Source organism: Manduca sexta, chromosome 8 (genome assembly GCF_014839805.1).
Source record: "Manduca sexta isolate Smith_Timp_Sample1 chromosome 8, JHU_Msex_v1.0, whole genome shotgun sequence".
Classification (NCBI taxonomy): Eukaryota; Metazoa; Arthropoda; class Insecta; order Lepidoptera; family Sphingidae; genus Manduca; species Manduca sexta.
Genome location: NC_051122.1, coordinates 1,863,588 through 1,886,291, shown reverse-complemented (window position 1 = coordinate 1,886,291; position 22,704 = coordinate 1,863,588). Strand labels below are relative to the sequence as shown.

General features: G+C 37.6%; 2 protein-coding genes and 1 long non-coding RNA gene across 7 annotated transcripts; all 3 read left to right on the top strand.

Annotated features, from left to right (window-relative positions):
- The first annotated feature begins 1,107 nt into the window (after positions 1-1,107).
- On the top strand, positions 1,108-1,764 carry LOC119188667 (sorbitol dehydrogenase-like). The gene is made up of 3 exons (XM_037436559.1): positions 1,108-1,135; positions 1,275-1,408; positions 1,654-1,764. Exons 1-3 carry the CDS (start codon positions 1,108-1,110, stop codon positions 1,762-1,764), a joined length of 273 nt encoding a protein of 90 aa, XP_037292456.1.
- A 3,216-nt stretch (positions 1,765-4,980) lies between these two features.
- On the top strand, positions 4,981-9,623 carry LOC119188633. 4 transcript variants are annotated; one of them, XR_005111984.1, is made up of 3 exons: positions 4,981-5,000; positions 5,778-5,921; positions 7,299-9,623. It is a non-coding gene; the product is annotated as an uncharacterized LOC119188633 (long non-coding RNA). The 4 variants fall into 4 exon arrangements; XR_005111985.1 differs by lacking the exon at positions 4,981-5,000 and adding an exon at positions 5,075-5,092; XR_005111983.1 differs by lacking the exon at positions 4,981-5,000 and adding an exon at positions 5,099-5,352.
- A 726-nt stretch (positions 9,624-10,349) lies between these two features.
- Positions 10,350-22,631, top strand: LOC115448309 (Bloom syndrome protein homolog). Of its 2 annotated transcripts, XM_030175706.2 has the most exons (20): positions 10,350-10,703; positions 10,777-10,853; positions 10,950-11,032; positions 11,545-11,679; positions 12,040-12,306; positions 12,454-13,462; positions 13,635-13,790; positions 14,168-14,280; positions 14,746-14,924; positions 15,384-15,674; positions 15,932-16,091; positions 16,536-16,728; positions 17,195-17,391; positions 18,470-18,615; positions 19,228-19,362; positions 19,570-19,728; positions 20,162-20,352; positions 20,606-20,780; positions 21,175-21,293; positions 21,885-22,630. In XM_030175706.2, the coding sequence occupies exons 1-20, from the start codon at positions 10,615-10,617 to the stop codon at positions 21,980-21,982; spliced, it is 3,972 nt and encodes a 1,323-aa protein (XP_030031566.1). In that variant the 5' UTR covers positions 10,350-10,614; the 3' UTR covers positions 21,983-22,630. The 2 variants fall into 2 exon arrangements, with proteins under 2 accessions (XP_030031566.1, XP_030031567.1); XM_030175707.2 differs by lacking the exon at positions 10,950-11,032 and having other exon boundaries at positions 21,885-22,631.
- Positions 22,632-22,704: the final 73 nt, after the last annotated feature.

The window sequence follows — 22,704 nt, the reverse complement described above, 5'->3', positions numbered from 1 at the left end:
AATTAGATCGAGCCCTGACTTTTAGAAACACAGACGTGGGCGTACCTACATGTATAAATAAAGCTCTAATATTTACTCGTACTTACCTACAATCTGATAACACTAAGATACTATGGCAAAACAATTAAATTGTTTTACTTGGATTTACATACGCATTCGGAAATTATAGATAAAGTTATCTCTACAATATAAACATAATAATATTATTCGTTAACCGCTAAAATGTTCCAGTTCATAATTGGTTAGACTGGTTAAAAGTTCTATCAAAATGCGTGAAGAAAATTATGCTGCTGTACTTCACGGGCCATACGACGTTAGAGTTGTGAGTACTAATTACCTAAGTACCTATTATCTTAGGATTCTAAGATGGGTATCTTCTACTAAAGTTACAAACAAAATATCAACACTTTTTTGATTACTAAATTTTGATTACCTTTGCCCGAATTAATATCTTTTGCGTTCCTCTCCAAATGATTGGTTAAATCATAGCTATTTTAAATTTGGATCAAATGTATGCTAAATTTCATCTTAGTCCATTTAGGTACACCTTGTTGCAAACATTTTTAACACAGATCTAAACATTCAAAGATTTTTACTAACTTCTGGTATAACACCCAATATTAGTAATATAGTCGTATGTGTATAGTTCTGATGTAATGACTGTCGGCTTATTCACTAGCCTGGGTCTAGGAGTAGAAATAAACATCTACACACTGTTCAATCAGGAGTAGTTCTATGGTCATAGGTAGAAAATACCCAATACAGAAATTAGGCACTACGTTGTGTAATGTGCCCATTTATATTTTAATGATAAAGTCTAATTTGTAGACCAGGAACCAAGTCAGCCTGCGCTCTACTTGCGACCAAAATTTTATTTTTATATTCCCTTCCCCAGGTTAGGGCAAAAACATAAATAATTTGAGCGCCCTAATTCTGACGACCTAGTTTTGTCTTTTTGACGTTTTGCATCCCCAGGTAAAGATGACTTGCACACACTCTTACGCCTTATACCTAATCGTGAAGGGTAATACAGGTTTAGACTCTAGACTGATGAAAAAAACCTAATATCACTTTACCAGTGTTTATTGTATTTTTGTTTACAGCAAAATGGCCTTTACCAAAATCTCGGATAATGGTGTGTATTTCTATTATATTTTTTATTAATTGTTATTATTGATAATTCCATCCTTTGAACGATAAAAAGAATGTTAAGAATAGCAATCATGCAAGTAGTTAAAAACTTCACCAGATTTTCATTTTTCATTCATTTGTAGACGTTTTGGTGAAGATTGAATGCGTGGGCATCTGCGGATCCGACGTGAAACTATACACGACGGGCTGTTGCGGCATGGATGTGTTCACAGAACCCTACGTCATGGGACACGAAGGCGCCGGTATAGTTGTCAAGGTTTGAACTACCAGAAAATCATAATCATAACTACATAATGTCCAACAAAGAATCTGTATTTGACCACATGGCTAAACTTAGCTTCAGCCCAGTCTGGGGAGACCTATTCGCGCAAATAATACTTACTAGTGTCCATGTTACACAGCTATCCCGCCACTTCAACTTTACATAAGAAACAAGCGCCAAATCGGATAACGGCAAATTGATGCTGTAAGTACCTACATACAAGTTATTTATTGTTCCAGGTGGGTGCCAAGGTGGATTCTCTGAAGGTGGGCGACCGCGTGGCAATAGAGCCGACGCAACCATGTCGATCATGCGACCTGTGCAAACGGGCAAATACAACTTGTGCGTAAAGCCCATTACTGCTCATCGCTGGGCGCACCGGCAACCTCTGCCGGTACTACAAGCACGTCGCCGACTTCTCTCACAAAGTAAATATAATTTACGCAACGCACAGTTTCGTTAAATAACTGCGAGCCTCTGTGGGTACCAATTGTACCTTTACATGTAACGTCTGACATGGATGATCAGAAGCATGTAAATTTGACCAAAACAAGGGACTTTTAAAGTGACAAATGTATAGTGCTGACGATAAGACTTTCCTTTTAAATTTAATTTTGCTTGCATTTGCTCATTTACACCTAACACAATGACAATAATATTTTTGTATACCAGAATGCCAGATAATCTCACAATGGAAGAAGGAGCCGCTGTACAGCCCTTGGCGATTGCCATACACGCGTGTAACCGCGCCAACATCACCCTGGGATCCAAACTCTTGATTCTCGGTGCTGGCCCCATCGGCATACTGTCTGCCATGACAGCCAAGGCCATGGGAGCCAGTAAAATTATTATGACTGGTACGTAAAGAAGAATCACTTAAGTAGTTTAGAGTTAAGCTGAATAGTGACACTTTTTGAAAAAGGTATTTTTATTGCTTTTTGACTATTTGTTTATATATGTTTAGCAAATATATTTAGGTTTAGTCCAATAAAAACATAGGAACACCGAAGGCAGAAGATTGCGCGTTCGTTACATACCCACGAGATGGACCGACCAAGTAAAAGACTCAGCGTCCTCTAAATTCCACCCACCGTAAGGGCACTGGACAGAAAATGGTGGAGGCAGATCATCCGCTCCAGATGCAACCCTAGTGCTGACCACGATCGTCCTCAGATTTGAGACCGATTAGAGAAGATATTAAAGAAAACATATGTGACATACAGTTATACCCTCGTTATTCAGATGTAGTTCAGTCGCGCCTGGACATAGCCATGGAACTCAGGGCGGATTACATTGCTCACAAAAAGACATAGACGAAGACGGTAGAGAAGATTATTGAAATACTGGGCGAGCGACCAGAGATCTCGATGGACGCGTGTGGGTATGGCGCTGCGCAGAGTGGCACTGCTGGTGAGTGTAGAGTAACAATTTATTTTATAGCCTTCTACTCGCAACTCCATCCTCGTGAATGTCTATCCCCATGATGATTCTTGGAACGGATTACCGAAAATAACTGGAGCCTATCTAAATTTACCTGTGCGTCTTTTTTCGTCTTATAGCGGGTGTGGTATATAAATACTGAATAATCGAACTTTTGTAAATTTATTATAATATAATCTTACTAAGAAGTTTTAATGGCGGCACTTCGCGCATTATAATTTTGTCTTAAATAATGTGCCTATACGTTTAGTTAGAACTTGATCTAACTGTTACGCCAAATAATACCCAATTATGGTTGAGGATGATATGAGAAATATAATATTGAATTTTATATTCTATCACAGGCAACCAGAACCGCTGGTGTGGTGCTGGTGGTTGGCATTGGCGAGCCGAAGGTAGAGCTGCCGCTGTCCCAAGCGATGTTGCGAGAGGTCGACGTCAAAGGATCATTCCGAATCATACGTATGTATGACGACGTTATTCGTGACGAATATGTTGTGGTGGTAGGTCTCTCGTATGTAAGGGTCGTCATCGTCTTGTTGAGTTTTTAGTTCACTCAAATTAAATTAAGGTACCTCGCAACACATATTACATAACTATGTCGTTGAGGCCCTTGGCAATGTTTTCCATGATGGAAACCCAGTTTAAAGATATCTTTCCAGTCTCCGGTTAAGAGCGAGGATCTGTAGAATAGTTCCGATTACAAGTGTAGCCAGCTCTCACCGGAGTCACCTGTGAGCTGCGTAGTGCTGTTTTGTCACAAACTATGAAAACCAAAGTTAGTAACAAATAATTTTGAACAGGTATCCAGCCGCCATATCAGCAGTTGCAGCGGGGCTATCCCCTAAAGAAGTTCATCACTCATCACTTTCCTCTGGCAAAGACAAAGGAGGCGCTGGACCTCGCCAAAACAGGATCCGCGATGAAGATTATCATACATGTGCAAGAATAAAGACATTAATATACAGTGGATTTTATTTAATACGAAATTGTTGTATACAAAAATATATATGATGTGTATTTACTTATTTTATTTTGGTACTTACTTATGTATTTTAAAAGTTATATCTGGTGGTCACACCGTCAAAAAAGAACACCACGTAAAATATACCTTTCAGATGTTACTACTATGTATGTTACTTATTAAGTATAATTCTCCAGAGAAAACTTATAAAAACTTTATCAAAGAATTTTGGCGGAATCTAATATCGTATATTTTGATTGAAGTGAGGAATAATTCATAATTACTCACGGGACATCACTATTCTAGATTAGACCATTGACGTACATTATGCCGGCGCCACACATAGCAAAAATATTTGAACACTAATTTGAACTCTTGTTTGAACTCATCTGTGGCACGGGTATTTGCGTATTTGTGCAAAGTTCGTTTAAATGTTTGCGTACTTGCCATTCAGACCACACATCAAAGCGTTCAAAGTTATCGAGTTGCTTGGAAGGAGAACCGATTATAATATGAAAAGCTGAAAGTAAAAATCATAAAAGTTTTAATTTGGTCAGTGTCTGTAACTGTGTTCAAATGTGTGGCAAAGTCTTTGTTCAAATATTTGTCTGTTGTGGCTCCGCATTAGACACATTTGTCTGACATATAACCTGTGTTGCCACGTCATCGGATTTTTAAAACTGATATTTTGGCTTTAAATCTTTTAGCAGAGATTAAGTGGTTTTAGTGGTTGGTGATTTTTGGTAGTGGATTACGTAACAACAGTTAGTTCGAAATACGTAAATCCCCTAAAATATTATACGCATTTTGTCACATACATAATATAGATATTTCTGGAAAAATATTGCTTGCTGAAAAGGTCTAATTGTACTACTGCGACCTAAAACAAAGGCTCGAGGAAAATTACGCTTTTAGTAGTTCCATATAAGTAATTTCTTGCGGATACGCCCAAAAAAGGCTTAGCAACACTGCATTTGACAGTTGACAGTGACAAGGCGGAAGCTGGTATAGCGGCTGATGCACCCGCACCAAAAGATAGAAAATTTGTTATCAGACCCGTTTAACTCGGCGAAAAAGTAACACAATAGCGATGAGCAGCTATCTCACTTTTCACGATTTTTCCATACATTTAATGAATCGTTCCTTAAATGTCTCCTTCTACACACAACGTCCTTTATTAGTGTGTGTATTATAGTATAAGCTGTCATTCGATCGCAAATAAGCGTCTCTAATCTCGGATTTTGAAACGACGCGTAGCGCCATTTTTTATTGTGGTTAACCTTTAACCGCTGCTTTGAAATTGAATTTTCCGTTGCAATTCGCTATTTGGATTTGAAGGCGGTTTTCATCTATTTATTATCTAATTATAGTGCTTTATTGTGTGTGAATGTTTTTGTAAACAATATATTATAAAAGCAATCATTTAGTGTTTACCAGTTTAAACGTGTAATTGTTTTCTTCGTATAGTTTGGTTTATTTGATAATATAATGGTTTATAAGTGCTCTGTTCCCGGGTGCAGTACTCGAGGCCGAGGTATTAAATATTATAGTGTGCCGTTCACAAATAAAAAAAGGTGGGAAGAGTGGTTAAGGTTATGTCCATTTCTACAAAATTATCTTCCTACTAAAAGCGAAAACATTCGTTTTTGTCATAAACATTTTATTCCCGAACATATAAAACAGAATCTAAGATTAACACCTAATGCGATTCCTTTAGTAAACTTAGGAAATACAGATGAATATAAAGTCACAAACCGAGATTTGATATTAGAAATTGAACCCACTAGTAGCATTACTGAATAGCATTGCTGCTATTAAGTCATTAATATCAGATTCTAATGCTGAACTCCTACGTAGTAACAAATATACCAATGACATCTGTTATAAATCGGCCCAAACCAATTGTACCATATCTATGATGTACCTCATTTATTGAAATGTTTTCGCAATAATTTTCAGACAAAAATCCTACTCATTGGCAACCAAAGGGCAAAGTGGGAGTATATTGAGAGACTTTATAAAGTGGATGGTTTTGGTGGCAGAGCAAGAAGCACCAAACTTACTGAGAAGCACATAAATCCAACTTCATATGACAAAATGAAGGTAAATAAATATACATTGTTCTATCATAGTTGTGTTTACAAGTCTTGACTGATTAATAAAAGATTGAAATTCTCCCTTATTTAAGCATGATTATTGTACTTTGATAATTGCTCCTAATATACTTTTCAATATTGACATTATTAAAATGACCCTTATGCAAACTCTAATTGGCCTAACTGGCATCATATTTATTGTGCTGCTTCAAAGAATAATGCATCAACTGTAGGCATAGGAGTTTATCACCTACAAATTATTATTTTAAAAAACCTCCTGGACTGGATTTATTTTATCGACAGCTGCCATAACAGTTGATGACAGGTCAAATAATGCCATATGAATAGAACTGTGCTTATGAAAACCTTTTAGATCAGCACAGAATAATTTATGTTTTTCGAAATATGAGTAATGAGCAGTTAGTCTGTAAATTACTTTCCCAATAACTTTTGAAAATTACGAATTTTTGCTATAACAATAAAAAAACATTATAGACCTATAATTCTTCATATTACTTTTTTGGAATATAATACATAAAATTATTCCTGTAAATATTCTCTTATATAATAATATGTCTTATCAATTAAAAAGGTTTTAATTTAAGTTTAAATATATCTATGTTTTCTATGTTTACAATACAACTTGTAATTTATTATACTATAATCTTGGACCCATGCAGATAACGCTCTTATCTAATAGAGCTGTATTGTTAGGTAGCATTTTTTATTTAGTTTGCTATAATATTTAGTGTACATAATATATGTAGGTTTCTTTTACAAATATTGAAATTTCGTATATAAATAAACTAGTTAATGTAAGAATTTTTCCTTAAGTTCCTTCCAGTTTTAAGTTGCAGTACACCTGGAGCCCTAAAAATCGTATGGCTTCTGCCTGTAAGTGATAATTTATAGAAAGCAATTTAGTTGCTGACCTATTCTTGAAAAAAATAAGATGTTTTCTTTTAAAGTAATTTATAAATGGTTTTCTGTAAGCCAATTTACAATGTCCTCTAATGCCTTATTTACTCTAGCCTCTAGTAATGACTGAGTTTTCTCAGAGAATATTACCGTACTATCATCAGGAAATAAAATCATATCATCATTACTGATCCTTTTCCTTTCATGTTTCCAATAAATCGTATTCTGTGATTAAATTAACCACTTTCCCCAACTTGAAATTGGCATAATGTACAATTGTCATAAAAACCTTAATATAATATGTTAAATTGCCGTATTCTTGTGAAAGTATTGGCCAGAATATAAATTTCTTTGGGCCATTTAATTAAATATCTTTAAGCTCATAACAAATTAAATAAACATACCATGATTAAAATCGTTCATTTATTAATTTACAAATATATTATTTATATTATTAACATTTCAGGTCAAATTTGCAGCCCAAGTTTTTAGTCGGCAAGTGGCTACATCACTAGAAATCCAGATGAAGTCTCTGCTATCTCTCAAGGATCATGATTACATAAGTTTAAATAAAGACATTGGAAATGGTTTGTTCACAGCAGAAATTCTTCTTTTTATAAATAATTTCTTTGATAGTTTAAATGGTCTTGGTCATTATGGGAATAAGTTAAAACATGCTCTTTCATATAATTCGGAGCACATTGGAATGATGCTGTGAAAAAGCTAGCTTCAATGCGCTTTGACGCTTCCAATGAAAGGGAAAGGAAGCCTTTATCACTGAAGCATTTTGAACATAATATAAAACAATAAAACATTTGTGGTCAGATCTGCTGAGAATTGATGGTGTTAAATTTTTAAGTCTTAGACGTCTTAATCAAGATCCGATAGAAAACTTTTTGGTCAAATAAGGGCACATGGTAATTTTAGTACAAATCCTAATTGTACTCACTTTGTATCGGCTTTTAAAACCTTGTTGATTAACAACATTACTACCGGTAAATCTTTATACACTAATTGTTCTGATGATGATGACAAAATGTTGGGAACATTAAACATTTAGTCAGCCACCAAAAATATGGTTCATACACTGATAGTCTTCAATGTAATGAAACTAACTTTATAGAAATTTCTATACCTAACGAGAATATATTCCAACATATGTCTGTACCCATATATTGCTGGTGCAATTTGTCGTTTTTTGATGTCCAATTTGACCTGCAAAGATTGTGATAATTGTACAAAAGCACTATTATCTCAGAGAGAGTCTAATGTAGATAGGTTATCTTATCCTTCTAATAATTTTAGTCAAATGGTCTGGCAGAGTATTTACATTATTGACAAGATGATGCCTTTCTTTGCAGTGTTTATATTTATTCTGAATTAATAAGTAATTTAATAAAATATATTGACACTACTTGGTTCAACTGTAATATTCACAAAACAGATGTTATTAAAGCTTTTTGGTCCTACATAGTTAGAATGCAAGTTAAGCAGTGGTGTATTAATTTTAATAATAGAATGAATAATATTGATTCAAGGCCTAAAGATATAGAAATGGAAACTCTAATCCGTGAGAAAGTTACAAAAGGATTGAGTTATAGATCACAAAGAAGGCGTAGTTCCTAATCTCACTTAATTAAAGTTCTTCATAGTATTTTGTCCACAATTATTACGATTTTTGCAAATGAAATTGATGTTTTTAAAGTGTATTACCCACATTTTTGTGGTTTTAAATTAGCTATTATGCTTTCTGTTTATTGTATAAAATCATAGTAGTTTTTAAAATAATCTTCATTATGGTGACTGCTAAGCAAATAGTTGTTAAAATCTTATATACATAATTATGCTTGTACAACCTAAAATGAGCCTACCAGATAATTGTCAAGTAAATTACATTTCTACAAAAAGTAGTATTATGTGTATGTTTTCCAAATTGTTCATATTTTTATTGATTTACATTGTGCAGAATTAGTAATTTTACTTTTAATTTAATATTATATTTTCATTATAATGTATCCAACATTTTTTGTATTTTGTAGCATTTTTAGTAGCAAATGTGCCATTATATGATATTGCAAAATGTTAAATTATGCATGGAATGCTTTTCGTGAGAGAATAATCATATTCAAATAAATTCTTAGTTTTGTGTTTTTAGATTAGTTATTATACCTAATGCATAGTGTATAATGGTGAATAGCTTAAGTATGTCTCCTTATATTGTGTAAAATTATAGTGCTAGTCTTCACAATTATCTTCATTTTGCTAACTGTTAAGCAAGCCGTTGTTAAAATCTTATATGCATAATTATGCTTGAACACGGTAAAATAAAAATGTTTATGTTTCCAAAATAGTTCATATTTCTATTCATTTACTATGTACAAAAATATTATTTTTACCTTTTTATTTAAAATCATGTTTTCAATATAAAATATCTAACATTTTTGTCCTTTGTAGTAATTTTTCTTACAAATGTGCCACTAGGCAGTCATTGTATTGTCATTATTTTTAATTTTATGTAAATTGTTATTGTTAAATTTATATGCAATCCAATTTTGTGTCTTGTATGTTATTGTTGATTTATATGACAAAATATTAATAAGTGGATGACAACCAAAAATCATGTTGTTGCATTTGCCTTTATAATAATGAATTGTAATGATGAAAATTAAAATTATGTTGGTAAATGTAAGCAGCTGAACGGTGTGCACTATTTATGTATTTGCTTTATGCCAGTCCATGTTTTTAATCCGTGCACCACCTTATATAAGCTATGTGACTACTTTGTATACAACATCTATAAAAAAAATGTGGTAATTGATGACAAAAAAATAAGCCCGGAGTTCCTTTCTGCCTTTCTTCTTCGGGTAGTCATCTCTTAGGTAGCTAGTGAAAGGCTGGTGGGTTAGCTAGGTAGGGGCCTATATTGTATTCTTCGACGGCGAAGATCGTGATGCATTCCTTTTATTTTATTAAGATTATATCATATACCTTTTGTCCTGTCGGCTCGAGCTGACTTCTTTCGTTTTTATCCTTTATATATCAATTATTTTTTAAATTTTAGCGTCTGTAGTGCCTTAGTTGTTTGTTCATTAATTTATTTGATTTGTTTTAAACGTATCATAAGTACAGCAATAACTTTGTTTACCTATATTTTATTTTATTGAACAGAAAATGCAATTATACGGACTGCAATTTTAAGTAAAAAAAATATTTTCGCTGGCTATCGGTAGATTCTGAAATTATGGTAAATTGGGCGTGAAAAGTAATGAAAACATTACTAATAAATCTTTATATTTAGATAAGAAAAGTTGTTTTATTTTATTTGTCAATATTTTAAATGGGTCAACACGTGACACTACATTTACGCCGTGTACTCACTGTAGAAAACCGATAACCGATTTTTTTTGTATTAGTATGAAACAGCCTAAGCACATCCCTAATTATTTAAAAATCGGTATATTCGGAAAAATATCGATTTTCAATACGGCTACGTCTCTAGTACTACGGCCATATTTAATTTTCAACATAACCTGCGTGCAAGTGAGAATAATAAGGGTCACAGGTTTTTCACACGGGAAAGAAAGAGAGTTCCAACTATTCATGAATTAATTGTATAACATAATATAGACATGGAACGCATGCTAGTGTGGGTTTCCTTATCGTGTTAAAATCAATGTATGAAGTTAACCGTCTCTCTAGTTTATTGGTCTCTGTTTGTTATTACGAGGTACAATAAATGAACCACCGATTGTTTTCCTGTTCAAAATAAAATATTAAATGAAATGGCATCAAAGAAGACTTCTGTGCAACAACAAAGTTGTCTAAAGTATTTTGGTATCACAAAAGACCAAGATCCAAAAACGAATTCCAGGTATAGTTCCTATGATAATTATTTAAAGATAAATTTAAATGTAGGTAACTTTAAAATTTACGCTTTATTTCAGTCATAAAAATAGTGAGCCGGTCTCAAAGAAAAACTCCAAATTTGTTTATCGAACATCTTCAAATGGAAAACTATCATGTGAGTGTAACTTAAATAAAAGCTTTATTTTTTATAGTAATTCTCTTGCTTATTTTGTACCTACTTATGTGTATTGCCGATATTTTTTTACTGTAGGGACCCCACCACCATCCACTACCAACACTTCTAACCATGTGGAAAATATTCAAAGGACTGCTTCATTTGCTTCTAAAGTCCAGGTGAAGAAATATTTTATCATGTTTAAATTAAAATGAATGGCATTTCCACATATTAACTAATACAAGCGTAGCAAAGTGACCGCACTGCACCTGATGGTAAATAGAATGGGGTCCAATAGAATGTTGACTGAAAAGCGTATGATTACCCCTTGGCAGTTAACTCGATTATGCTTGCCTAATGGAAAGGATCTCGGAACGAGACACACTTACATGAGCCACTATGGGGATTTTAACACCTTGTGTACAGTGATCGCTTTCCGGGCTTGAGTGCAATGATAGTAAGCATTCTCTATTTAATGGACCTGTACCGCAGGAGGCCTCTATAAGTGTGATTGTTTTTTCTAGTGTGGGTGAATATGTTTTTAGGGTGGATTTTGCCCTACTCTTACTCTCCTAACTACACCTATGAATATACTCAGGGATTTTTTAAATTTAATTTTACCTATAACTTACTTTACAAAAATTTAGGTGTGCAAATTTAGTTAGATTCAAAGTAAAATATTTGTTTTTAGGTTTCCAATGGTACAGTACAAAATGATAGTGCAAATAAGTTGAATGCTACCAGTGCTACAGAAACAAGATTAAATTGTGAAAAGAAGACGAAAAGCCATGAAAAACAATATGATTCACTAGAAGTTATGGATATAGTGAGTTATTTCTATCAAAATCTCACATGTGGTAATATGGTTAGAAGTTAGAACTTACCCTAATTTTTACCTGCCTTTTCAAACTTCTGCAAAGTGGTGGCCTTAGGAGGTGGTGTAAGGGCTTCTGCTTGCATAGGCATATTTGCATCAAATGTGAATTTGCAAAAAATATTGCCTTTTTTTGCAAATTCACATATGATAGCTTTGCAAAGATCTGCTTCCCTGGAGTTCGCATTAGTTAAGGCTGCAACAGCTTGAGAAAATACAGATTTTTTTATTTTTAGGTATTAAAACAAAAATGCCACACAGTGCTCTTCACTAATAAATATTAAGAGCTATTATGTCTTACCTTGCTTACAGGATAGTGATGCCACAATATTAAAAGATGAATCTTTGGATTCAACATTTTGTGATGAACCCAAAACACCATCCCCAAACAAATCAATAAGGATAAGTGAATCACCTACACCGCCTAAACGAAGTCCAAGAAAACATAAAACATTACACACTCCAACAAAAGCATTGACAGTAGATCGAGATCCATTACGGAACATAAAATTGGACAAGTCTATTATGCCTCTAATCAAGAAAGTATCAAACCATGGAGCTTTAAAGAGATGTGAATCTGTAAGTTTTTATGTTTACTTATACTTAACTAAGTTACTGTATTTATGGAAAGTTATGATGCTTACCATCAGGCGAATAACATGTCTCTCGCGTGTTTTCATTGCTTAGTAAAAATTATAAGATTTAAGCATCTATTTTCATTTCTAGCATGAAAACAATTCTGAAGACTATGATGTATGTAAAAACATGTATATAGATATATTAGAAAGAGTTTATAATGCATTTGATAGAATACCAAATTGCATTAAAGCAAAACTGCCCGGTTTTGATAAAACAACATACGAGAAAATAGGAACACTTAAAACAAGATTAAAATCCATTATCAAAACTGAACCGCCAGATGAAATATGTGAAAGTCCTGATAAATCTAAGAAATATGAGAAAGAAAAATTTGAACCTCAAAGTCCACTCATAGAGCATGTGCAGTTTGACAACCCTATTTCTAGTAAATCTATTTATAGTGATATGGAACCAAAAAGATCTTTATCAATAGACTCGTTACCACCAAACAACAGTAAAAGTGTGTACAGCAGTCCATCAGACATCAATACTGTAAACACTCCAGACAGTGTCAAAACAAAAGGAAAGTTTGTATTTAAAAAGCCTTCCAGGCTTACTGAAGGTAGTAAGTCGCCTATATCCAGAGACACGCTGTCTTCTACCGTGGAACGGTTAAAACTCGCGTCAGAGAAACTAAAACCAATACCAACAGAAGAGCCTAAGAAATTCGAACCAGTTGCAAACAGTTCAGTAGCATTCCAACCTATGCACCCGATAGATATGATGAGCAATCCATCCATTGATGCCACTGATGATGATGACGATTATGAAGTGCCTTTAGATTTTGACGATACGGATATCATGACGCAGTGTGGTAAAGAAAGCGTCAGCATCAATAACAAGGATGTTATTGTCGATGAAGAAGGATGGCCTGAATACAACCCAGCCGACTTCGATGACGTCATTGAGATGCCACCTGACGTCAGTACGAGGACGTCTGACGTTATCGATATGACACCTGACACAATTGTGTTAACGCCAGAATCAACGTCAGGCAATAAAAATGAAATAAATTTAATGGAAGACTCAGTAGTGGAAGATAAATCTAAACATGAAGGAGTTTTCTTTCCTGGAACTCAGAATGATGGGATAACTGGTAAGTTTTTAAGAATTAATACATGTTTTTATCCACAGCTTATAAATAGCAATAGATTGATAAATAATATTTATTAATATGTATGGTTTCCGGGTAACATCTACAATAATAATTATCTTATTCGGGATGCGTCGAAAATTCATTATTACCAATTCAGTTTACATCCTTTCAGGTGAATTCGACGGTGAACACTTTCCGCATTCAAGTTTGATGAACGAGATGCTGAAAGAGAAGTTCGGTCTGACTTCCTTCCGCCCGAACCAGATGCAAGTGATCAACGCAGCGTTGCTGGGACACGACTGCTTCGTGCTGATGCCTACGGGCGGAGGTACGTCTTCATTATAGGGTTCCTGATTACTAATTATATTACAGATTATTATGATCGGTTTTTGGAGTTTTGTGTGCGGTTAGCTATTGAGATTGTATTTTTATTTCGATTATGAACTGGCGTGTTTTCTCGGGATTGATCCGTGGATAACAAATGAGATTGTTCTCTTTGCGGTAAATAAATTAGATTTATTTGGGATCGATATGAGGTTAGCGCCAGAAATCTTTATTAATTCTAATAATCGGGTTAGTTTTCGCGATCGATCCGAAGATAGTAATTAAAATCGTTTATTGCTTTAGATCGTGACTTATCTCACTTCACATCATGTTTACTGATCCATTTCTATAGATGAATCATTAGTGTTTATATGTTTGTAGGTAAATCTCTTTGCTACCAGTTACCGGCCATAATGACTCCGGGCGTGACCATAGTTATATCTCCGCTAAAATCTTTGATTTTGGATCAAGTTAATAAACTACTCTCTTTGGATGTAAGTGAATTTTGCTTTTTACTAATATTATAAATTCGTCATGACACTATACTACATAGGCTATTAGAATTTGTTCTACTTTTTTGTGGCTGACTATACAGTTTTGTGTGTTAATATAAATAATAATATCAGCCCTGTATTATATACAGATCCACTGTTGGGCACCGGCCTCCTCTACTGAGAGGGTTTAGCCTACCATGCTGGCCTAGTTCAGATTGGTAGACTTCACACACCTTCAAAATTCCTATACAAATGGTATGTAGGTTTCCTCGCGATATTTGCCTTCATCGTTAAAGCAAGCGACAATTCACAAAGAACACAAACACGCACATTGTTTTTTTTAGAAAAGTCTGAGGTGTGTGCTCTTGGGTTTTGAACCTCTGGATATTCGTCTCGGCATTCCGTTCCACAACCAACTAGGCTATCGTCGCTGTATTATGTGTTACCACTTAAAAAATATTTTAGATCCCAGCTGCCTATCTATCCGGCGACGTATCCCAAGCTCAAGTAGACGATATCTATCTTAAGCTGTCGATGCGCGAGCCGCCGATCAAGCTGCTCTATGTTACCCCGGAGAAGATCGGCAGCTCGGCCAAGTTCCAGAGCATGCTGGAGACACTCTACAAACGAGAAAAGATCGCCAGGTACACTCCGACACGAATATAAAGTAATAATTTTTTATTAAATTATATAAGAGAAATTATTATTCATAACTTATAATTAAATTATATGAGTGAAATGTTAGTTATTCTGCGTCGATAATGTAAAATGGTAGTCAAGGTTGGTAGACAACTAAATCTCCCGTATAGATAATCACACAGTGTTAGTTTTTGTTTCTACATCCAAAGCTGATGACTGCCACGAACTAGACAAAATGATATGATGAGATTTCGTCAGTAATCGAAAAATCTCTAATAGTAAAATGGTAAGGTTTTTTTTTTCTTTCTAGTTGGGCATGGAAGAGTCCAGATACAGTGGCGATTGATGGGAGATGATGACCTCTCGCCAGTCGCCACAGTTTTGCCGGGCTATTTGCCCGGAACGCGTTACACCTACGTAAACCCCTGCGGTGGATTTTATATCTTACGGTGGTGTACATCCAGGTTCGCGATAGACGAGGCGCACTGCGTGTCGCAGTGGGGCCACGACTTCCGGCCCGACTACAAGCGGCTGGGCGAGCTGCGGCAGCGCTTCCCGCGCGTGCGCGTGATGGCGCTCACCGCCACCGCCGCGCCGCGCGTGCGCACCGACATCCTGCACCAGCTGCGCGTCACCGACTGCAAGTGGTTCCTCAGCTCCTTCAACAGGCCCAACCTCGCCTACCTCGTGCGGCCCAAGAAGCCCAAGACTATCAATAAGGACATCGCTGATATGATTAAAGACAAATTTTTCAGGTTCGTCCAGTTCGTTATAACATTTCACTACATTTTAATTTATTTTATTTTGAGGCTTGGTTTGGCATAGCCTGCTATATAAACGTACTATAAAGTACAGCGAGTCTTAAATTAATGTATATGAAATATGTATATTTATTACAAAAATCAATAATATAAATCGTCCTGTCAACATATACATTAATTTGAGGCTGACTTTACATTGGAGGCAGTCCACAGCCTAAGTTCTTCACAACTCATTTATTTATTATTTGTAGACGTTCGGGCATCGTGTACTGCCTGTCGCGCAAGGAGTGCGACGGCGTGGCGGCGGACCTGCGCAAGGTGGGCATCCGCGCCGCCGCCTACCACGCCGGCCTCTCCGACTCCAAGCGCGAGCAGGTGCAGACCGACTGGATAGCGGACCGCCAGCACGTGGTCAGTGCACTTTTATAAGCAGTTAAATGATGACACAAGTATATCACTGGCCTGTATGCGACACGACCATCTATAAACAATGACATCACCATATAAAGCTTTGATTTACGAAATACTACGTGGCATCCTACTGTGATCGGCACTTTGAGACAAGAGATGTTAAGTCTTATTATTTCCAGTAGTTACACCGGCTACAATGTTCTTCAAACCGGAACACATCAGTACACACTGCTGCTTGGCGACAGAAATAAATATTTCGGTGGTACCTACCCAGGCGGACACTCACACATGAGGCATTTCACCAACACATATATGAGACCTACTTACCTATATATATATATAAGAGACTTATCACCTAGATAAATTTTACATAAAAAACATAAAGTCGATGTTGTTTAGCGCAAATCCGTCAAGTGCCACCATAATACGTTGTGGTATCCCCAGATCTGCGCCACGATCGCGTTCGGTATGGGCGTGGACAAGGCGGACGTGCGGTTCGTGATCCACCAGAGCCTGCCCAAGTCGGTGGAGGGGTACTACCAGGAGGCGGGCCGCGCCGGGCGCGACGGCGCGCTCGCCACGTGCCTGCTCTACTACTCCTACGCCGACGTCGTGCGGTACCGCCGGCTGTTCGACTGTGAGTACCGCACTCTCATGGCTCAACGCATGCTGGTGCTGCCGCCAGGATAGCGACCATATGTGTGTCACTTGGGATCAGACTGTGTATAGGCGATTTCAAAGCCAACATAATTGTGTCGACAAGAAATAATCTTTACTCGTTAGGCGACACTCTGTGGACTTCCACTTGATATCCCATCAGGTGTGATGGGGTCACTTTCAGTGTCCTCATATAGGAGAAACCAGCCGGCACGTGCTTAAAGTTTACAATAGTGGGCGTCCATTGCAGGGCTTGAACGTATCACGCAATACAACCTACATCATACCAAGATGCGGTCCCGCCTTTGCCCACCCACATTGGTCTTTTCTTTAGCTCCTTTATGCGCAAGCGCAAGTTGTACAGAGAATGGTTAGCCATCTCGAACGGCAGTAAGAAGACGAATTAAACTTTGTGACTGGATTTTTAATTATTTGTGTTGTCTCAGTGGAACGCAACACGTCTAAAGAGGCTCGGCGAGTGCACGAAGAGAATCTACTCCGCATGGTGGAGTTGTGCGAGAACGTGTCAGAGTGCCGCCGCGCCTCCGTACTCGCGTATTTGGGAGAGCATCTCAAGCGCGAGCAGTGCCTCGCGAACAGGGCGACCGCCTGCGACAACTGTCTCGGCGGACATCAATATAAGGTACTGTGTCGGGCGTAGGAATTTGATGCAGACCCCTTCTGGTTGATCTGGACGTCTTTTGGAAGGTGTGTGTGTTTAGTAGTCAACATCTGTGGCCGATGATTATGGTAGAACGGAATGTGACGAATGAATATAAGAAAGTAGTGAAAGGTGTACGTGCATGTGTACGGTTGATGCGTACGCGCATTTAGCAAAATTTATGTGCATATAAAAAAAAACTAATAAGAACTTAACGTTCATTGCTAATTAGTAAGGCTCGACCGAGACGGGTTTTTCAATCTCGGCCGAGACCGAGACCGAGAATGAAATAAAATCTCGGCCGAGACCGAGAATAGACAAATCGTGAATAAACTATAAAAATGTTGTTAACTGTTAGGAAGCAGTAGGAACTGTAGACACTGTTTTATAAAAAAAAACTGCTTTAACAATCAAAGTCCAATAACATAGTACAGTATAAAAATTTTTTTTTCGACGTTTTCACCCTTCAAAGAGTGTCTCCTTTCACCGTACAAGTAATAACTCAGCAAATCAATACTTAAAAGTACTTACATTTATACAATTTATACGATGTATTAAATATTGGATCCCACTGCTGGGAACATCTCTTCTCTACTACTGAGAGAGTTTAGGCATTCACCAAGCTGGCCTAGTGTGGGTTTGTTACTTACTTTTATTAACTACAAAATTTAAACTAATTTCTATTTACAACAATGGCTAAATAAACAGTGAACGAACGGCGCGAAGGCGGCCGCAGTTCATCAACTGGGACTTCAACCAATCACAACGCAGACTGCCTACTCACTCACTCACACCGAGCGACGAATATGGCCGCGCGCTGATTTGAATCTCATTCTGTTCCGTACAAAGTTACATCTCGGTCTTTGCCGAGAATCTCGGCGGTTTTTAGCCGAGAACCGAGACAAATTTCTCGGTAGGATTCATAGCCGAGAATGCCGAGATCGAGACCGAGACCGAGATCTCGGTCGAGCCTTACTAATTAGTGTACAGTCAGACCCAAATTATTGTCAGGCAGGCGGTCTATACTATTACTTTGTTAAATTATCGACGTGTCGTGCAGCCGGTGGACGTGACGGAGGAGTGCAAGCTGGTGGTGCGCAGCGTGCGCGGCGGCGGCGCGTACACGCTGCTGCACTACGCCGACGCACTGCGCGGCTCCACGCAGCAGCGCCTGTCGGGGCTGCAGGGCACGCCCATACACGGCAGGTCAGTATGCGAACACGACTTATATTTATACCTTACAATAGTACCTAATAATAATAATAATATCAGCCCTGTATTATATATACTTGCCCACTGCTGAGCACGGGCCTCCTCTACTACTGAGAGGGATTAGGCCTTAGTCCACCACGCTGGCCTAGTGCGGATTGGTAGACTTCACACACCTTCGAAATTTCTATAGAGAACTTCTCAGATATGCAGGTTTCCTCACGATGTTTTCCTTCACCGTTATAGCGAACGATAAATTCACAAAGAATACACACATGATTACCTAACAATAGTACCTAACTTCGTTAATTTTATACGTTTTCTGTATACACAAGGTGTTGTAAAATAACGGTATCAATAATAGTTTCAAAATATGTTATTGTTTCCTTATTGGTAAAAGCTATTTTCTTCACTATATTGGATAACCAATTTTCTTCACTATATTTAAGATAGTGTGATGTCAAATTATTCTCCTATTTCATGGAAAGTAACGTAACGATCGAAATGTTGATAAATCAACAATAGTACCTACCTTTGAAAAGGAAAAGAGTAATGGCAAATCAGCTAAAGGTTTTTTACCTGATGGTATGTATGTATGTATGTTTGCAGGATGAAGTCGTGGCCCCGCGCGGACCCGGCGCGGCTGCTGCGGCTGCTGGTGACGCGCGGCGTGCTGGCCGAGCGCCTCGTCGTCAACAACGACATCGCCAGCGCCTACCTCGCGCTCGGACCCAACGTCGACAAGTTAGACCTCTTATATCAGCTATGTTTACTTGACATTTTTGTATATATTGCGCGCGCATATCAGATGCGTTTTAAGTGTGATAAAATTAGATAATGTACACACACACACGACATTGTACTTAGTGCAAGTTCTATAGGTAGTATTTCAAGCGTCAACATCATCACATCTAGACTGAACGTGGGTTAAAAGAAGTGTATGTGTGTCAGGTTGATGTGCGGCGGGCAGCGCGTGGTGTTCTCCATGAGTCCGGAGCAGCGCGGACGCCTCGACACGGCGCCGGCGCCCGCGCCCGCCGCCACGCCCGTCGCCGCGCGCCTCTCCGAGCTCGCCGACCGCTGCTACGCCGATCTCGTCGAGGCCTGCCGGTAACAACACTCATTGTCTCATTATCATTGTAAAGCCGTTGGTCCTGCGCCTGATCTGAACTGAACTATGAGAGTGAAGGAGCAGAGAGTGCACCCGTGTATTGCGCACACACTTGTGCACTATAATATATCCTGCGTACCTGGCTGATCTCCGTTGGGATTGGCTGCCGTGGTCGAAATTCGGCTAGAAGTAGATTATTATAATTGTATACACTTACCGCTGTTTGTGAACATCCTTTATATACGAAAAGTTGTGAGTGAATTGTAAATCCATTAGAAAAAAATATTCTTCTTTCTCTGTTGCACAAAAAAAGGTTATTCTACAAATTTAATTATTTACATTATTCAGTTTAGTTGTAACGTGTGATCCCGTTTACTAGCATTGTGCAGCAATGTATAGCGTGTATCGTAAGAGGTGGTATTCCGTGCGCAGTGAGATGGGCGCGTCGCGCGGCGCGTCGGTGTCGGCGGTGCTGCCGCAGGCGGCGCTGCGCGCGCTGGCGGCGCGGCTGCCGGAGTCGCCCGACCACGTGCTGGCGCTGCCGCACTTCACGCGCGCCAACTACAACAAGTACGGGCAGCACCTGCTCAAGATCACCGCCGCGTACGCCATCGAGAAGATGGGTCAGTACACTACGGTATCGATATCTTCGTCTCGGTCCCGAGATCGAACCACAGCAAGTTTTGTTAGTATGTTAAACAAACCTTGTACTGATTGTTCTATTGTCGCAATTAATCCGACATATAGCAATTGAAATTGCTTCAAATGTTGATACCACCGCTGTACTACACCCTGTATTTAACTATATAAAATCTTTATTCCTCAGAAATAAAATACAAATTAACTTTAAAAAAAAACTTATGATATTGCGTTCAGGTATACTAATGGAGTACCAGGATGAGCTAGACCAGGAGGATCGCAACAAGAATCAGGCGGATGAAGACTCCGACACGGATTGGGAACGCGTCGGAAAAGAGGCGCAAAACAGCTCGTATTCCACTAGTCGCGGGGCTCGCAGGGGCAGGGGCGGGAGAGGCGGCGTCAGGAAAAGGTACGAGTCAAACTTGACATAACTTGTTTTTAATCTTGTCTGTTCACCCTGTACATGTGTCAAATATTTTTTTTCCATAATTACTCGCGAACATTTCCCTTCACTCTTCCCTCCGCTCATCTCAAAGTAAGCTTGTCCTTGCTCCACCCTCCACTCCATAAATTCCCTCCCAACTTTCCCTGTTGTGCCCCACAACTTCCACCGTTGGACTATCGGGAGGAGGCGAGCAACATATCAAACAGCGGACATCGAACCCAACCCCTCTCTAACACCCATATTGTGAAACATATCACCCTAAATTTCTCTAATAAAAAAAAAATACGGCTTGAGCACACTTAAGTACATTTATTAATTTCATTTTAATACAGAACTTTTTTAAATAATATGTTGATAGATATAAGAAGAAATGGCCTTCGTCAGCGAAGAAGAAGGCGTTGCGAGGGGCGGCGCGAGGAGCCGCTAGGGGGGCGGCGAGAGGCACACCGCGGAGGGGGGCCGCCAGCTTTACCACAGGTCGGTTCTATTTAAAATCTTATCAATATTCCGTCTAGATATTGAATACTTACGTATAAAATGTTTAATGTATCGGCTATTCCTAACACTACGTGAATAATAGAAAATGTGTAGTTTAAAGTTTGCCAACTATTCGTGAAATCTACTTTTTTACTTAACGTAGACCCATAGACGGAAAGCACAATATTTTATAAACGCAGACGCCTATACGATATAGTTTGATAACCTGAAGTTAGCAATGGATATAATTTCCAAAATATACAATTATTTTCTTAATGATTCTGCATGTGATGTCCGCCTACACACCTTATTTACTTCTGTCTATTATTATGGAGCCTTACAATTTGTTCTCTTTTAAATATCAGTAATATAAATTTATATTCAACATTTATGTTATTTTTTTTTATACATTAATTATAATCCGTAACCAATAGCCACTCTCTACTATACTGTTCAATTTTTATTAGTTTAAAAACAACCTATAAGAACAAAAATATTGTATGTTTCCCAAATAAATAAATTATAATATTATACTCAATTCTATTCCATTCAATATATTTTTATTTATAAGTATTTGTAATACATTCACAGCTAGCGGCAGTGCGCTGGGCAGCATGCCGATACCTCGCGCCAACACCGCGCCCAACACGCGACCGGGCGTCTTCAGAACATCCAAACTCAACTTCTAATCTAAACCTATTATGTGATAACTTGAATCTATCTTGTGATATGTCGATTAAATAGGGAATATTTGCATTTTGTATCGGCTACCAAATTATTTGGAGATATAATTAAAATAATGGAGATATTCTTAATCTCAAAGGCCTAGAGAAAGAAAGTGCCTAAAGAGACGTCTCTATTTTGATTATAGGTATCGTTGTTTTAAAAATGACGCAACATAAAAGTAATATAAAGTATGGTTTGCAAAGAACTTTATTTTATATTTAGGAATATCTACCTCTTTTACTCAGCTATTACGATCGAAGTGTTATTTATGTATATATGATTAAAACAACATAATATATATTTGTTTGCTATATTTTACTTGATACTTTAATTTCTGATATATTTAAATTTTTTGCGCATTAAACCAATAAAATACAACTAAAACCCGTAAACAAAATGACACTAGTAAAACAAATAAAATATATTTAATTTAAAAATATCTGTTTTGCTGACACTACCTATTTTGACGGCTAAGATGTAACAATATGGCGGAAAATTATTTTTATTGTTATCTTAAACGCACTGTAAAGTATTCTTTGTTATTACCCATCTAGTCCATTGAAAAGTTACATTTGGGGTTGCGTTTTTTAGAGGACGCAATTTTATTTTTTAGAAGTGTAGGGGGGGTCAGTGTAAAGCTAAAACCAAGTTTGTGGGGTCGCCACCCTTGTCCCACGGCCGCCAT

Coding starts and splice junctions, on each gene's coding strand:
- LOC119188667 (XM_037436559.1), top strand. CDS start 1,108: ATGGCCTTTACCAAAATCTCGGATAATG. Junction 1,136..1,274: donor TACCAAAATCTCGGATAATG/GTGTGTATTTCT, acceptor ATTCATTTGTAG/ACGTTTTGGTGAAGATTGAA. Junction 1,409..1,653: donor GCGCCGGTATAGTTGTCAAG/GTTTGAACTACC, acceptor TTATTGTTCCAG/GTGGGTGCCAAGGTGGATTC.
- LOC115448309 (XM_030175706.2), top strand. CDS start 10,615: ATGGCATCAAAGAAGACTTCTGTGCAACAACAAAGTTGTCTAAAGTAT. Junction 15,675..15,931: donor ATTAAAGACAAATTTTTCAG/GTTCGTCCAGTT, acceptor TATTATTTGTAG/ACGTTCGGGCATCGTGTACT. Junction 20,781..21,174: donor AGAGGCGGCGTCAGGAAAAG/GTACGAGTCAAA, acceptor ATATGTTGATAG/ATATAAGAAGAAATGGCCTT.